The sequence below is a fragment of the Tetrahymena thermophila genome (assembly GCF_000189635.1).
Source record: "Tetrahymena thermophila SB210 genomic scaffold scf_8254459, whole genome shotgun sequence".
In the NCBI taxonomy this organism is placed as follows: Eukaryota; Ciliophora; class Oligohymenophorea; order Hymenostomatida; family Tetrahymenidae; genus Tetrahymena; species Tetrahymena thermophila.
In genome coordinates, this window is record NW_002476236.1 from 159,720 (window position 1) to 176,514 (window position 16,795).

At 23.6% G+C, this 16,795-nt stretch overlaps 3 protein-coding genes across 3 annotated transcripts; 1 reads left to right on the forward strand and 2 right to left on the reverse strand. All coding sequences in view use genetic code 6, as the record gives it.

The window, feature by feature from the left end:
• Window positions 1–274: 274 nt before the first annotated feature.
• On the reverse strand, window positions 275–10,193 carry TTHERM_00529940 (hypothetical protein; the record flags this gene model as incomplete). The annotated part of the gene is made up of 10 exons (XM_001032705.2): window positions 275–5,015; window positions 5,063–5,594; window positions 5,646–6,003; window positions 6,064–6,625; window positions 6,689–7,431; window positions 7,501–9,011; window positions 9,077–9,434; window positions 9,506–9,668; window positions 9,723–9,916; window positions 9,999–10,193. 10 exons carry the CDS (start codon window positions 10,191–10,193, stop codon window positions 275–277), a joined length of 9,357 nt encoding a protein of 3,118 aa, XP_001032705.2.
• Window positions 10,194–11,247: 1,054 nt separating this feature from the next.
• On the forward strand, window positions 11,248–12,012 carry TTHERM_000529959 (transmembrane protein, putative; the record flags this gene model as incomplete). Its single annotated transcript, XM_012799548.1, has 1 exon — window positions 11,248–12,012. One exon carries the CDS (start codon window positions 11,248–11,250, stop codon window positions 12,010–12,012), a length of 765 nt encoding a protein of 254 aa, XP_012655002.1.
• Window positions 12,013–13,221: 1,209 nt separating this feature from the next.
• On the reverse strand, window positions 13,222–16,329 carry TTHERM_00529960 (hypothetical protein; the record flags this gene model as incomplete). Its single annotated transcript, XM_001032707.1, has 6 exons — window positions 13,222–13,989; window positions 14,052–14,204; window positions 14,257–15,064; window positions 15,214–15,288; window positions 15,342–15,971; window positions 16,031–16,329. The coding sequence occupies 6 exons, from the start codon at window positions 16,327–16,329 to the stop codon at window positions 13,222–13,224; spliced, it is 2,733 nt and encodes a 910-aa protein (XP_001032707.1).
• Window positions 16,330–16,795: the final 466 nt, after the last annotated feature.

Genomic DNA, 16,795 nt, shown 5'->3' on the forward strand with positions numbered 1-16,795 from the left:
TTATTTTATAATTTACAATATCTATAAAACAGAAAAGTATTAATTAATACAAAAATTAATGAAGAATTAAGTAATGTTAACTTAATTTAATTAATAGTAAATATCCATTTTAATAAAGAAAAATGTTTAAAATAGAATATATTTTTTAATTAATTAGAAGTGGAAATTTATAGTTACACTTTATATATTTATTTACTAATTATTATTATATTCATATTTATTTACACTTATAATATTTTTAAAAAATGCCATGAAATAAAGAAATTTTTTTAGTTCATAAAGTTGTGTTAATTAATGAGTCGTCGAAGGAGTGATTCTAATTAAATTAAATCTTTTTCTTCTTTTTTTAAGCTATTGGATTTCTTTCTTACACATAAAAAGAATTATTATTACTAATTGCTTGATTAATTTATTATTATGCGTTTCCACCAATGAATATTCCTGAATTTTATAAATTACTTTCTTTTTCTCTGCTATTATTTTATTACTACTTCTTAACTAAAGGAGGTTTATTATATGATTAAAATGAATTATTATGACTTGTTTGGCTTGCAGCAGTTTGATTGAAATTATTTTTTAACTAACCCTAAAGGTATGATGAGTCTTGTGATGTCGAAGAAAAATGGTTTGAATTCAAAACTGAAGAAACAGAGAGCTGCTGCTACTAATTAATTTATTAAACATTATGTTAATAAATGCTAGACTATGGTCTTTAATTAGGAGATAATTTCTTTTTTCTACTAGGACTAAGAGGTTATTTGTAAGGTTCGAATTTATTAAGTTTTTCTTAACCCTGCTAAGAGATGCTTACTACTTTTACTCTGTTAGCAGAATTAGATGAATTAGAAGGACCTTTAGTATTTTTAGAATTCGCTTAAGATTATTAAGAAGAATTTTTCCCTCCAGAAGTACTTCTTTTTTTTGATTTTGCAGAAGTGCTTCTTTGATTTCTTTATTTGGTTAAAACATCCAACAATTCATCTGCTGAGTTTTCAAAATGATTTTCTTTATTCTCTAATGATTTTTATGGGTAATATTAGTTTTACAATATTACTTATTGCTGCTAGTGCTAAATTATAAAATTTTATTGTAAAGGTTACTAGTACTGAAGAAAGCTATTTTATTAAATATCTAAATGGTTTTAGACTGGAAAGCAGTTTCCTTCAGAACCTCTTCTGCTTGATCTTATTTATTAATTAGCATTTGCTTAGATGTTCTATTTTAATGGCATTACTTATAATTTATTTGTAAGCTAATTATTTTTTTAAGCTATTTAAGCAATAAGATATTTTTATTGTGATTGGTCATTTATATTTTAATTAGAAATATTTTAAGTATTATTTAGAGATTATTGTTTAAGAGGAATCATGTGTTGGTTATCGAAATTTTAAAATGCATCTGCAAGATCAAGAGTGCAGTTTTTAGAATCACCTCCACCCATATTACTATAGGCGTTATCATCATATGAAAATTGTTAGTGGACTTCATCATCAAACTAAGCTGATTACTAAGGAGAGTAGCTATCCTTTTAATGGTTTCCTGCAAATGAAAAGTTACTATTACTCATGTTATTGTATGATTAACTATTTATGGTAATTGAATTGGGGTTATTTTAGTTGCTATAGTAGCTTTGGTTGTTAGCGCATTAAATAGAACTGCTATTGTTCTCTTTAGATTTAGAGTTTCTTGAGCTAGATATTTTTGTTTTACAAGATTTAGGTGTAATGTTTGTAGTCTTTTTAGAAGAAACATTGGATTTTGTAGAATCAAGCAACCTGCTTAAAAAGTCTGTTTTATATAATTTATCAATGCTATGTAGATTTAAATTATTTTTATTAGAATTTGAGACAGTATTCTAAAAGCAGTTTCCTGCTACAATATTGGCACTATTAGTTTTCAAGGGAGGTTTGCAAGGATTTGTAGAGCTATTATTGTTAATTCCATTAATAACACTAGAGATAGTATTATTAAAAGTAGAGCTTAAGTTACTACTTGTATTTTTTTCTAATGATCTCGACTTACCACCACTGTTTGAGCCTTACAATCTCAGTTGACTCAAAATATTGTTTTTACCAGTGGAAGTTGGTGGAGAATGCGAAGGAGTTCTATTTTTGAAGAAACCGCTTGGAGTGACTGATGTTGTCTTTTAACCATTCCTTTTTTTACCATTTGATTTCGATCTACTCTTTGAAGTAGACTTTTAATGTTTGGTAGAAGAAGAGCCTCCACCAGCTTAGATATTCATTGTCTAATATGGAGAATGAGAGTTAGAAAGCGTTTAATATTGGTTATTTTTTCTAAAAAAATCAACTTTTTATGACCTTCCCTAGCTCTTCGAAGAGGCACTAGAAGCAACTATAAACTCTTAGCCTTGTACGATATTTAACTCTAAATTATTTTAGAAGGCTTAATACCTTTATTATCCTTATTAATTTTTTTCTTTAGATCTCGACTTAGATTTTTATTTGGAACTTGATTCATCACTTATATCTAACTATTAGTTTTTAGTTGATGTAGGGTGCTTTAATAAATGTTTTAGCAGTTAATTATTTTAATTTGAGGTATTTTATGTAGGTGACTACCTAATCTATTTCTATTGATTTTTGGTTGAAGATGGAGATTTACTTCCTCCTTAAAATGATTTGTTATGTTGAGATTAATTTTAAATAGCATTTAACAGCTAGAGCTAGGTATTTTCAGTCTAATTATTTGAATCATTGCTATGATGGTAGTTTAATCTTTGTTTTTCTATTGTCTCTTATACTTACTATTTATAAGGTGATTACTGCTTTTATTGTAATATCTGAACATCTCCTCTTTCTTAAGGTGAAAATGTATTTTTATTATTTTTTTTATTTTATCCAGAAACACTAATTTCGTTTGAATTATAATGATTTTAATTATTATTTCCTAATTTAGATTTATTTAAATTAGATTCTTAAATATTTTATGCATGAACAGGAGATTTACTTGGTTGATTAATTCTTGGTGTGTTGTTAGGAGGAAGATTTTATTTATCAGTACTCTTTTAGTGAGTGGTTGGTAGAGGTGAAGTTCTATTTAAAATGTTAGAATTATCATTATCTTATTTTTGTGACATAGGTGCTTTTATTGTTTGATTATGATTGATTGGAGATTAAGATTTTACTACATTATTTTAGTTGGATTATTTGTAGCTATTTTTACTGTTTTATTATTCTTGTTTTATTTATTAAGGCTATACAAAGGGTTAGTTAGCAAAGTAATTATTCATTTAAATTTACTATCCTTTCTAATTCTAGGGAGTTGAAGATCTTTATTATTAATTCTGCTATTGGATTTAGTTACTTAAATTTTAGCTGTTATTTTACTTTTAAGAACTGTCAGCCAAATTATTCTCAGCATTACCAGTATCTTATGCTTTATTATTAAAAAACTATTATTGCATTTAAATTTAACTTGGTTCATCTTCTTTTGTTAAAGTTTTGTCAGTGTGCTCATCTCTAAAAATACTACTGTCCGAAAAACTTAAAGTTACTTCAAATGTATCTCTCCTTTTTTGATTAGGCTAAGAACTCTAAGTATAGCTTAAAGACTCCTTATTTTCATCACTCATTATTGCTTCTCTGAAATGCATTCTTTAATTAAATAAAACCTGCTTTTATGCTTCAGACTCTACACAGTTTATTGGTTATAAATCATCCTTTAATCTCTTTCCTGAGCTATTTTATTATTAAGATGATTATTGTGAGTTTTTTTCTGTAACATTAGTATAATTTGAAGCATATCTTGAATTATCTTTTTTTGTAAGATTTTGCTATTTATTACTGTTGTGCTCTATTTTAATAAAGCCATTATATTTTAAGTTTTAATACTAGTTCTAGTTATATTAGCCATTTTATGAATTTTACTCAGTATCATCTTCTTATATATCCTCTTCTATTTCTTCTTCATCTTCATCTTCGTACTGTTATTCCTCATCATTATAATCTTCTTCATAGTATTCATAATCTTAGTAATTTTTATTTTGTCTTTTCTCAAATGATTATATCTGATCATTTTATTAAATTTTTTTTTATTCGAGAACATTTGAATTTGTAGATGGTGAACCATCCTGCTTGGTTTGCTATTTATAAAACTTTAGTGTATCTTTTTAATTTTGATTATCTTATAATTCCTAGCTTCCTTAATTAACTTTACTATTGTTTATGTTATCTGTCGCTATATTTTTATTTTTTGAATCACTTCCAGTTAAATGCTGCTCTTTTATTTAATTTTGCTAATTTTAGCTTAAAGATAAATTATTTTTACTGAAATTACTATTTTTTTCATTACTTTCAACATTTTCTATTTTTATATTTCCTTAAATTTTTTGCAATTCGTTGCTAACTTGCTACTAAGTATCCTCAACTAAATTTTATTATTTAGACTAAGAATTTCTTTATACTTATCTCCCAGTTTGAGGTCTATTACTGTCTGACATTGCTTTTTAATTATTATTATTAAACTAGGATGGATTTTTATGTCTCTTATATTCTTAGTATTTTTTTTCATAATCATCAATAAAATGTTCATCATCTTCCATTTCAATAATTCCAAGCTTATCATAATCTAAATCTTCATCATCAAACCTGTTGAACTTTTTGTTTGCATTTCCTTAAATTTATGCTTATTAATTTCCCTAAATGTTCTAATTTTAAGGTAATTACTTATCTTTCGCCTATTCAAATTTTCTTTCGATTTTCTAATCAGAATTGTTATTTTCTTGCTTATTAAATAATTTAATTTCCTTACTTCTGTCCTACAAAAAATCAAGTCCTAAATTGTTATTTTTTTTCATTTATTAAAATTGCTACTGCTGCTATTAAATGTATTCTTCTGTAATATTATTGAGATTATTATTGTTGCTATTATTTGAAGAACCATTTTAGTTATTTTAATTTAAACCTACCTCATCAAAGTATCCATATATACCAGCATCTTCTTCTTCGTTCATAGTATAAGTAATAACCTCAGTTGTAGTTGTCCCCTCAGGCCTTTAAAAAAAAAATATTTAACTTATTTCTTAACTTAATGATTTTACTTATGCTCAGTATTATATGTATCTCTTTCTATCCATAAAGTTACTGGTGGTTTTTATTCTCCTTTAAACATAGAAATCATATCTCTAATTTCTTTTTCAGAAGCTGTATCAAACCAAAAAAGACCATCTTAATTCTAGTTTTTGCTTAAGTTTCCATCCTAGCTATCTTCCTAATCTAAATTTACTTCACTTAGCTCCTCTTCACTCTATAATTAAGGCTAATCAGCTCCTATACTATCACTTGAGATATTATTGTTATTATATAAATTGCTTTATTTATCATCTTCTGCTGCTAGTTAATTAAACATGCCGCGACTTGGCGTACTTTCATTATTTCCAATAAATAAATTTTAACTAGTTTGATGATTACTTTATTTGACTGATCTATTCATAATTCCAGAGTCATTTATTATCTAATCTTCTTCCTTTCCCTAAAAAATTATAGGAGTAGTAGACCTATTTTCTTTAGAAGATAAATGAGAATGTATATTGTTTTAGCTGTATGAGTGATAATTGCTTCTCATATTGATATCTATTTATAATAAATATTTAATCATAAAATTAAGAAATATATATAAAATACCTTCTTATTTAAGTCTGAAAAAATGCTTTATAGAATCTCTAGGAGCACATATTTAAATTATAATCATAGCTGCTGCTTAGTTGGTTACATCCCAATCACTTTAAATGTCATAAACTGTTTCCCAAATAGCTAATGATATTAAATTTTCGTGTCTTCTAAAAAAATGGAGATAATTTTTCATTTCATCTACTTTATCGTCAAAATTATAACTTAATCCGCATAGAGATCCTAAAATATTTAAACCTCCAGTTCTACATTCACTTTCTTTACTCTAAAGTAAACTTAGCAACAATCTAAATAAAATTTATAGAAATTTTTTTTAGTTTGAACTTTTATAGTGATTGAGGTCTGCCCTAACCTAATAAGTTCATTAAAATTATTATTAAATTTAAACAATTTCATAATATTAAAAAAATACCCAGTTGCAGATAACACCATAGGTCAAACTTCTGATATTACTCCATGGAGAGTTAACAAGATTTTAAAGCAGGGGCCAGAATTTTAAAATTTAATTTAACCTCATATGAAGATACCACTCATTATCGTAGTCGAAATATTAATCAATAGTGAATTCGTAAGTTTCTAAATCAAGAATCTGTACTTTTTTTTAAGTCTTTTGATGCTTGTTCGGGTTTAGAACCTAATTAGCAAACTTCAATTCACTTTCAAGATCAGGTCCACCAAATAAATTCTAAAAAAACTAATCCATGAGAACAAGAGAATTAAATTATTATTTTGGATCTTTTAAATTTTCAAAAGAAGCTTTTAAGCAAGCAATTATTAACTTTGTTATCATAATTTTTGCAAAAGAAAATACACGTTTTTTTGCCTTACTCTAATCAACTTCTTCTTTTTGCTGCTTATTTAAAATAGTTTAATCTAGCTAAGCACTTTAATCATATTTTGAATTCATACTCGTGCTAATTTTACTTTGATTTTTATTACCCTAAATAGATTTTTTATCACTTTCATTTTTAGAACTATTTTATTAAATTTATTAATAAGTATTAAAATAAACCAAAATATAATCTAAACTAATCTACCTGTTATACCATTCTTCTTAAAAAGAAGGTGCAAATTAATTTTGCTTGGATAAAAATGAACTATTTAAATAATTTCCAAGCAATTTTTCTATTTATCTAATTTATACTTCAGTTAATTCAACAAAATGCTCGTGGATCTTTTTGATAATAGAAAAACCTTTCATTCTAACTCTGGAGTCTCCACTGTTGATAAGCTTGATAATCGAATCGGAGATTACTGAGTCTTGATTTTTACTTATTAAACCCACAAAATGAGTTTACTTTAAATGATCTAAGCAATCTTAGAGAAAAGATAGCTTATCAATAAAAATATCATAATCTTTTTCAAACTGCTTTGTATCAGTATTTTTTTTGTTTTGTCTAGTTTTGATTACTTAGGCTTTCCCTTTAACTTAAATTAAATCACTAGAACTAGGATCATCTTTGTAAGGTTCTACATTTTTTACTAAACAAATTTCCAATATCTATTAAAAATAATTGATTTGTTTTGATTGAGACTCAGGTTTCATTATCTTAGAGATGAAATTGGAAGCCACTTTCTTTTAAGTTTTGTTTTTCATAGTATATTGGTCAATTAAAACAGAGAGTATTTTTTCTATTAAATTATAGTCAAGCTAATCAATTTTTTCAATTAAACAATCAACAAGAAAAAAAATTTCTTCAAATATAGAGTGAGGGACATATCCTAAGATAATTTGTAAAAAATCAAGCATTTCTCTTTTCAAACCAATATCTATTTCTTTCTAATGATAAATTAAAATAAATTAGTTTATTTTTAAAAATAAATTTATTTAAGTATTTATTATGTTTACTTGAGGTAGGGAGGAAATGATAATTATTAATGCATCTAATTGTAAAACAGGAGGAGGATGGTTTGCAATAAACTGCTTAGTTTTATTCAGAATTGAGTAAGTGACTTCACCAAGAGTGTATTCAGTTTATTATTTAGAACTGGCTGAAGTAAGGATATCAATAATTATTGACCATATTAGCTTAAAAGTATCTATTCCTTAAGGGTGGGCTAAGGTGAGCTCTAAAATTTATAAGTAGGGATGGATTAGTATTTTTAAATTTAAATTTTCCTAAGACATTTCTAGCTTTTTATAATAGCGAGCAAAATTACTTGGTAAATTTTCTTAAGTTCTCTTTTCTCTTTGAAGTACAATAGAAGTAATTTCTATCCAAAAGTTAAATTCTGTATCTTAGTCTATTTACGATTCTCTTTTCGATGATTTTTCAACACCTTCTCCTTAGTTATCAAGTATATTTTACAAGTTTTCTGAAATTAAATCAATAATTTTATTGGCTTGTGAAAGTTCTAAGTTTGAAAGAAGCTTTTATTTAATATTATCCCAAGTCCTTTCCAAATGCTATTTGAATTAATTTGTAAACTGCTATTGTTATTGAGTATTTAAAAGATAATTCATCATATTAGTAATGAATTAAGGTGTTACAGTTAGATCTCCTTAACATATACTAATAATTTTATCTGTGATTTTACACAAATAAATTTTAACATCATGAGCAACCTCGTTATTAAATAGCTAAGTGGAAATTACATCATTGAATATTGATCTCAATATTTAAGAAGATGCTGATGCTAACAAATTTAAAAACTGATCTAGCAAATGATGGTACATATCAAATATCACTTTTTAATTTATAGAAGCTTGGGATTATAAGGATTTTGGAAAATTATTGAAGCCATTTCCTTTTTTTGCTTTTTTTGGCCTTTTATTTTAGCGAGCAAATTAGTCTTCTTCTTCATTTATTTCATGCTCTATTTCTTAAAAATTTCCTTCTTCATACCTATCAATAATATCCTCATTATCTTCTTCATCTTCTTCTTAATAATCATCCTCTTCATCAAATTGTTTGTTAGGCTCTATTGAAAAAGCTGGGATCAAGGGATATGTAAGAATGACTTATTTTAATATCTAAGGAAGCTAACTGCTAATAGTGCATCCTAAATTCTCAATTAAAAATTCTATCCCTTTAATTGCAGATATTCTTAAAGGATCTATTCTCTCATCAAGAGTTCTCAAAAGAAATTTGCACAAATAGGGACATAATATTAAGATATTTGTATATGGATCTGCATTTTATTGAGAGAGATTAATATTTAAACGTTACCCTTAAAAGTATTCTGTGGCTCTTAAATAAGCCTATACTTTTTAATTTTGAAGTTAAGGCTATCTGATACAATCAGCAACAAGCAATTCTAACTTTGCTGCTCTTAGTAGCTTTTAATTACTAGTTCCACATCCTTAATAGTTAGTGCTACTAAAGATATTTGTTTAGTTAAACGTATCTTCATTAAATTCTTTAAATAAAGATTTTATAAGTTTAAATTGAAAAGTAAAACGATTTAATTAATAAATTATTTACCATTTTTTTAATTTGGAGAAAAAATCAATGGTTTTGAAGTATCTTGGAAGGTTTAATTAGGAGTAGATTAAAAATTTTCTTATAAATTGTTTTTTTTTTAAGCAGTATTCTCATATTATTTATAAAAATAAAGACTGCATCTTTTGAATATTTCTGCTGCTTAAATATACTTTCTTTATGACATTAATGAATAACCTAAAATTATATCTGTCTCAATAGCCTCTTCCTTTCTATTGTTTTTCTGAAATAAATTAGAAATATTAAGCAAATGTATGCATTAATTCGATGGAGGACTTAGAAAGAGACTATATCCATATATTTATATGCTATCAAATAATTTTTTAAACTCCTCAGAGCCCTTATTTTATTAAATTAATATAAAAAGAATTAACTTTATAAACTATAACTCCTAAAGAATATTTATTTTACTTATTCTAATTCTATATTCTTATCTAAATTTTAATCTTAATACATTACCAAACACCCATCTTAGCTTTATTCTTGAGAGCTATTATTTAAAAACTCACTCTTATTTATAAGGTAAGATATTTATAGAACTTTAGTGACACCATATACTTGAACTTTCATTTAACTATAATAATTTTGGTATAATTTTAGGATTAATCATTCAATTAAAAATATATACTTTTTAATCTTTTGAGTTTGGAGTGTTTTTAAAGAAGCTCCATAAGCAGATAGTTCTCCTCCTTAATCTTGTATAGAATCTAATCTCAAAAGTCTTTAAAATTCAGTATTTTCCCCTAATTAGTTTCCTAATACTTCTAATAACGTAAACTTCTTTTCTGCTGCCTCTTACTCTGTCATAATTATTCTTATACTCTATTTTATATAAAATTAACTTCTTGTTACTTCATTTTTTTTTCTTTTTTAAAGAAAAATTATGCTAATTAATAAATTGTACAGTGACAAGTGATGGACTTCCTAAATCTATCCTGAGAGTGAGTTTTTAGAGGGTATCAAAGCTATCTTTTACATTACTGATTTATTCATCGTAATGTTCTGCTATATGACATGGTGAAATAGAAAAAGAAGTCTTGCTTCCTATCAAGAAATCACAAATAAGATTATTTTAGTTTCTAAAATACATATTTGCCATTAAAAACAGTTTTTACTTTCAAACTAAAATAATTTTTTATTAAATTTTCTTTTAACGTTCAAAAAGCTCTAATTAAAGATCAATAAAATTAGAAGACTATTTGTATAATTCTAATTATGGCTGACCCTAAAATACTATGAAACTGTTGTTCTTAGGTTTTCGCCTTATTCCGCTTAAAAATTATGTGCTTGATAATGTATAATTTTGAATAACAATGTTTACCAATAATTTTTAGATATAATTTGATAAATTATTGATTTAAGTTGAAATTGAAAAAAAAATTTAATTAATTTGATTAGGAAGGACAGATAGTTGTAAAATCAATGAAATATAATCATTTAATTAATTTGATATATCTACTTATTTTCAAATTTTAATTTTCAAATTGCATTTAACAATACACAAAACAAACAAACAAAAATATTCATTAACAAAGTGTCTTTAAGATTTTCTGGTAATTTAAAAGTATTTGACAAAGCATTTATGATCTTCTGTTTAAATTAAAAAAAATTCAATTATTTACAATAAAATAATTATTTAAGAAAAAATATTATTTTTTTGCAAAAAAATTTTATTTTTTAAATATTTTAATCATATATTTCTTTAAATTTAATTTACATATTTAGCTAAAATTATTTCAACATAAAATTTGTTTTAACTATTTTGAGTAAAATAAATTCAATCTTAATTTTAATTTCATTAATATTTTTTTATTAAAAAAGTTATTTTAAAGGTAATTAATTAAAATATATTAAATTTTAATCATTTATTTAATTAAAATACAAAACCAATTACTATTTATTTCTAGAATTTGCTAATCAATTAATAATCAGCTTAAAAATTATTAAAATAAATTAATTTTTTTAGATAAATATTATAACTTAACAAAATAAATTTAAGGTAATTTTTAAGATTTTAATCAAAGAAATTTATGTAATGTAAGTTGAAAAAATACAATAAATATATTAAATTTTACTCATAATATAAAATTAAAATTCAATTTGTTTCTAGAATTTGCTAAAACATTTACAGATTAAAACTATTTAAATAATGAATGTATTTTCTAATTATTTAACTAATTTATTATTCTATTTATGTATTTTAATTGTTTATAAAATTATAATTTTTTTATATTACTCATTTTTTATTTTTATCTTTATCATTTACATTAGAATTTACATTGTTAACTTAGGGATTAGGTTATTAATAAATCTTCAATTCGCTCTTAATACTTGTTTTACATACTGGGCATTCTTTTTTGGGAAGAACGTTATAACACTATTAGCACATAGAACAATGCAAGCATGGACGTAAAATAACACTTCTGGATTTTTAGTAGCAAATGATACACTCCATCTCTTCTCTTGGTTAAGTATATACTATTTCTAGAGCTTTATTATTTTATTCATCTTAGACTTCTATTTATTAGTTTCCAATTTTTTATAGAGAATTGTTTTTATTAAGATAGGCTCTTAAATTTCTCATACCATTTACAATAAATGTAGGGACTTTAAATCTTCTACCAAATATTGTTAAGTAATCTTTATTTTACAGTTATAAATAAAGTCCTCTTAAAGCAAAACTAGAAAAAACAAATGAAGAAAAGAATAATATTATCTTAAGTGTATCTTTAGATTCTATTTAATTCCTAAGTATTTAAAGGTATTCTAGCTTATTTTTCATAAGTCTTACAGGTGTTTAAATACTAAATTCACCTTTATCTTTGTTATATATAACATCACCTAAAACACTTATAATACCTTTATTTTTTATTCCGATTTCACAGTTATCAATTTTTATTTTAAAGCATAAATGTTGATTTAAGTTTTCTCTTAAAAGTAATCCTGCTATGCCAGCAATTAGATTACCAAAAAAATTCCAAGTATATTTGAGAAGAGATGGATTTTCTGATATCATTTTAGAGTAAGTATAATCAAAACACTGATTATCTATATTTTTAAAGTTTTCAGATAAACTAATTTTACAGATTGTGTCTTTTTTCTAAATGTTTATGGTTGGTTATATTTTTATCCTTTAATTTATTCCACATTCTTTTCTTTATAAATAATACAGACTATCAGTAGTCTTTTCTGAAATTATCTTGTAGTTTTCCTAATCATTATAGTATGGAAAATCATAATTAATGCGAGCTACTAGTTATGTTTTGCTATCAATATCAAGAATGGATTTAAGACAATCTGAATTATTAATTTGCCCTTAAACTAAGAGATTTTTACCAACTAATATATTCCCTTAATTTTAAAATAATTTATGAACTAATGGTTCATTTCTATCTATGATATTCTTCAATTCATCTGGAGTATATATTCTTTGATTCTTTAATTATGATTCAATATCTTTAATCCTTTTTTACTCTTTAAATTGATAGTAACCTAAACCGAATAATATAGAGGATATTACTCCTGGAATTAAGACATATTTGTCATTTATATCTGCCATTTTTATATTAATATATTCTAAATATGTAAGTGTGATTGCTATAGTTAATTATTATCTTTTCTTTCTTTTTTCTTGCTTGTTTGATGCTTCAGAGTTAAACAAAAATTAATTTTTCAATTTCTTTTATATTATTTTTTATATACAAAAGTAAATTAGAAAATTTAAATAATTAAAAACAATATAATAAAAATATATTTATTTTTGAGTAAATCCAATCAATATACCCTCTTACCATAAAAATATAATTAGAATATTTTTTGAATATAACATTAATTGTAATAATTTTATTTATGAATTTTTATTAATTTGTAAAATTATTAGAATTGATGATAGAATATTTAAAGCTAGTTTAGTACAATAGATTGTAAAATTTAGAATATTCTGAATATTCGAAAATATTCTTTTTTTATCATTTAAATTTTTTACTATTATTACGATCATTTGTATAAAATACTTAGTAATATTTTGAATATAATACAATTATTTTCATAGAAATAATAATATAAAATAAATAATATATATGTACATCCAGCAATTATCTTTTTATAAAAATATATTTATATATAAATCAAATTTAATTTTAAGTTTATCTCTAAGAATTATGTGAAGAAATTCTGCTCACTTGTAAAGGACTCTTTTTTATTATAATACCATTTGTCAGACTTCTTTGAGTGTTTGAACAAGAAGAAAGTTATTCCTTATCTCTAGAAGTAAATACAGAAAGATGCTTAGGATTTTCTTTTGACGAATAGCTTGAAGAAGAAGAATTTCTTTGATGATAGCATGAATTCACATTAGAGGAACTATTATAAGTTTTTATGCTATCGAATATGTTAATTGGGTGCCTTTCTAATTTAATAAAATCATCCAATAAAATAAATTGATTAGTTCTCTCATTATTTTGCTAATCAACAACTCTGCAAATGAGTGAATTGTTAGTTAATTAAATATCTAAAAGCTTACTTCCAAACTAGTAAATATTTTTATTGACTTTAATAAATTTAAATTAAGAATACTCTTAATACAGTATTCTGTCTATCTCGCTATTTTCATATTAGTTATTCCTGTTTTCTTTAAACTATTCTTTTTCTTAAAATAATAAACCTGAGTTTTGTTCCATCACAGAAGCTTAGCTAACTATCTTTTCTTAAGCTGAAACAGTTTATCTTAATTAATTTTGCATCTTAGCTAACTTTTATACTAAATTTATATTTTATTCATTTTTCTTAATTAACTCTTATTGCAATTACATCATATTATTTTCTAATTTATCTTTTTAATTTCCTAGCTATGCAAGATTGTTCTTGCATAAATCAATCTCTTTTATCAAATTTTCCTTTAATAAAACAAAAAGATATGTTAAATAAATAAATAAATTAATTTTAATAGTTTTATTACAATAAATTCCTTTTAGCCAATTTATTATGCTATTTAGATACACTAATCTTAATTTTGATATATAAGCTCATTTATTCTCTTATCTTTTTCTGTAATTATATTGTTTAATTATTCTATTTAGCTCTCTAGCTCCTTGGTATACTATTAAATATCCTATTTATAAATTCAAAGCTTTAAATAAAATTTAAAAATATTATTAAATTACATTCTTTTATATTGACTCATATTCACTAAGAGAGGATCTCATCAAAGATTGAAGTTTTTAAATTTCTTAAAGAAGCTAAGCATGAATTTAATCCTTTTCTTCTAGTTTAGCTTTATAGCAAGCGATAACATTCTTATTCTAAGATTTAAGCTTTAACTATTCTATCTCTTTTTATAAAATTTATATTTGCTCTTTGTATTATTGTTCTGTTCCTTTAATTTTTTCTTTGAATTCTTTAACTTCAGCTTCTAGTTATAATTTAGTAATTTTTTCTTATTAAACTAAATGCTACTAATTTTTAAGTTGCTCATTCATATCTCTAAATTCATCAAGTTACTCAACTTAAAATTAATTTAATTTCTCAATTTTACTATTTAATTGTTATATTGTTTATTAACTCTCAACTCCTTATTTTAATGCTTATTCTAGAAGTTCATTTGATTACTTTAATTCTTCTTCAAGTTTATTCAAATTGTGTTATAAGCTTTCTTCTTTTGCTGATTGTTTTTCTAGAAACTCTGAAACTCTTGAAAGCTACTCCTTTAAGCAATTTAAATTTTATATTTTTGAAGGAGAGTTATTGATATCACTATTTTGAACATTTTCTTAGCTTTAAAAAATTATTTATAGTTAATTTATTTAATCAACTACTGATAAAATTAATTTTTTTTGATCAGGCTCTATTTCAAGAATTTTATCTCTTCTTTACAATACAGTCTTCATATAACTTACTTATTTGTTCAAGCACTTATTAGAATTTTCTAATATCTTTAATTTTTGATTGGATTCAAATTCTTATTCAATCAATCTTTTTTTATTTATAATTTAAAAATAGATGAAATCAACAAACAATCAAATAAAGTTTTAATAAAATTAAAATCTTATATTTCTGTAAATAAAATTAATTACTGTTAAAATTTTTTATTAAATAAAAAAAAAAAAGAAAACTTATTTTACTTATTCTTAATTTTAACATTTTCATCATTTAAGTCTTAAAAGTGTTTTTAATAGCCTGTTATTGATTTCTAATATCTATTTTGATAATATTTTAATAAACTAATTAATTACTTTATAAAATTTCTTACTGTTATTGTATTCTCTCAAGCTCTTTTTCTTAATTTATCAAAATAATCTAAAGATGTAATATTTTGTCTTGATATTCTTTTGAAGTTAATGTGAGCTAAACATCATCTAATTTGGAAATAGATGAAAACTAATTAGAATCTTCATCGCTGAGGTTAAGATCGTTTATTTCATTTTAAAAATTTTCAGATGACTCTGGCAACGAATTACTTTTTTGATTGAACTTTTCTAACAAATTCTAACTCACGTTATCAATGCTTTTGTATTACAATATTTATTCACATTTTTCATTACTTCTCATTTGTTCGCTAATTAATAATTCTTTTTAGGCGTCTTCTACTCTTTTCAGCCCAGATTCTACTCTTTTTTAAAAATTTTATTCACATGAACTTTACTTTTTTATTTTCTAAAGTTGTAAAGAATGAAAATTTTCTTAATGTTCCTCATCTGTTTCTCTAATTTTATCTATAACTAGCGATTACTATTCTTATTGACTCTATCTTAAATCATTCATTATGTTGCTCGTTTCCCCTAAAATAAATTAAAGTAAAACTCTAGGATTTTCTTAATCATTAGATTCACCTAGTACCCCATCAAATTCATCATCATTTTAACTATCAAAAAGAGTGAACCTTAAGGATAATTAACAAGACATAATTTATTATAAATATGAAAAAGATAATAAATATACCACTGTTAAAACTATTATGTTTATTTAGGAATTTAAAGAAGCTATAAATCAGAAAATGATATGTATCCAACAGACTCATTAGTACTTAATCTTTTAAAGACTAACCTAAGTTTATATGAATTTTAGCTTTAAAATTATAAATTAGCTTTGTTGCATTCATCAGAAAAAAGTATCAAATCTATAAAACGTTCTTCTTAATCTGAGATTTGGCTTAAGTAGCATCCTAAATCATGTAAATATTCATTTTAGTTTCCAAATTCTATGTTCTTAATAGATAAGCTGAATTATATTTCTGACATATGAGTTTTTACTAGCTTGTGATTTAATGACTATTTTTAATATTACTTATTATTTAATATTGATGTGTTTTATTAATCTTTATATTTATTTAATTTTTTTTTTCGTTACTGATTTATTCAATTAAAATTGTTTACAACGAATATTTCTTTCAGCTTTCAACGGTAAAATTTGACTAGTTCTTATAATATACACACAAAAACAAATAGGATTTAATAAACTATCATAAACTAATTAATTTGGGCTAAATCTATTATGTTTAATCTTAAATTTTTTAATTCTCAATTAATTTATTTTGTTTAAAAATATTTTAAATTATTTTATAAAATAAAAAAATTCAACTTGCAAATATTTTTTTATTATTAATTTATTCATTCATTCATCTATTTAGGAATTTAATCAAAAAAGAAATTTATTTGGCTATTGAATTTAAAACTAGTAATATAAAATATTAATAATTATCATTTT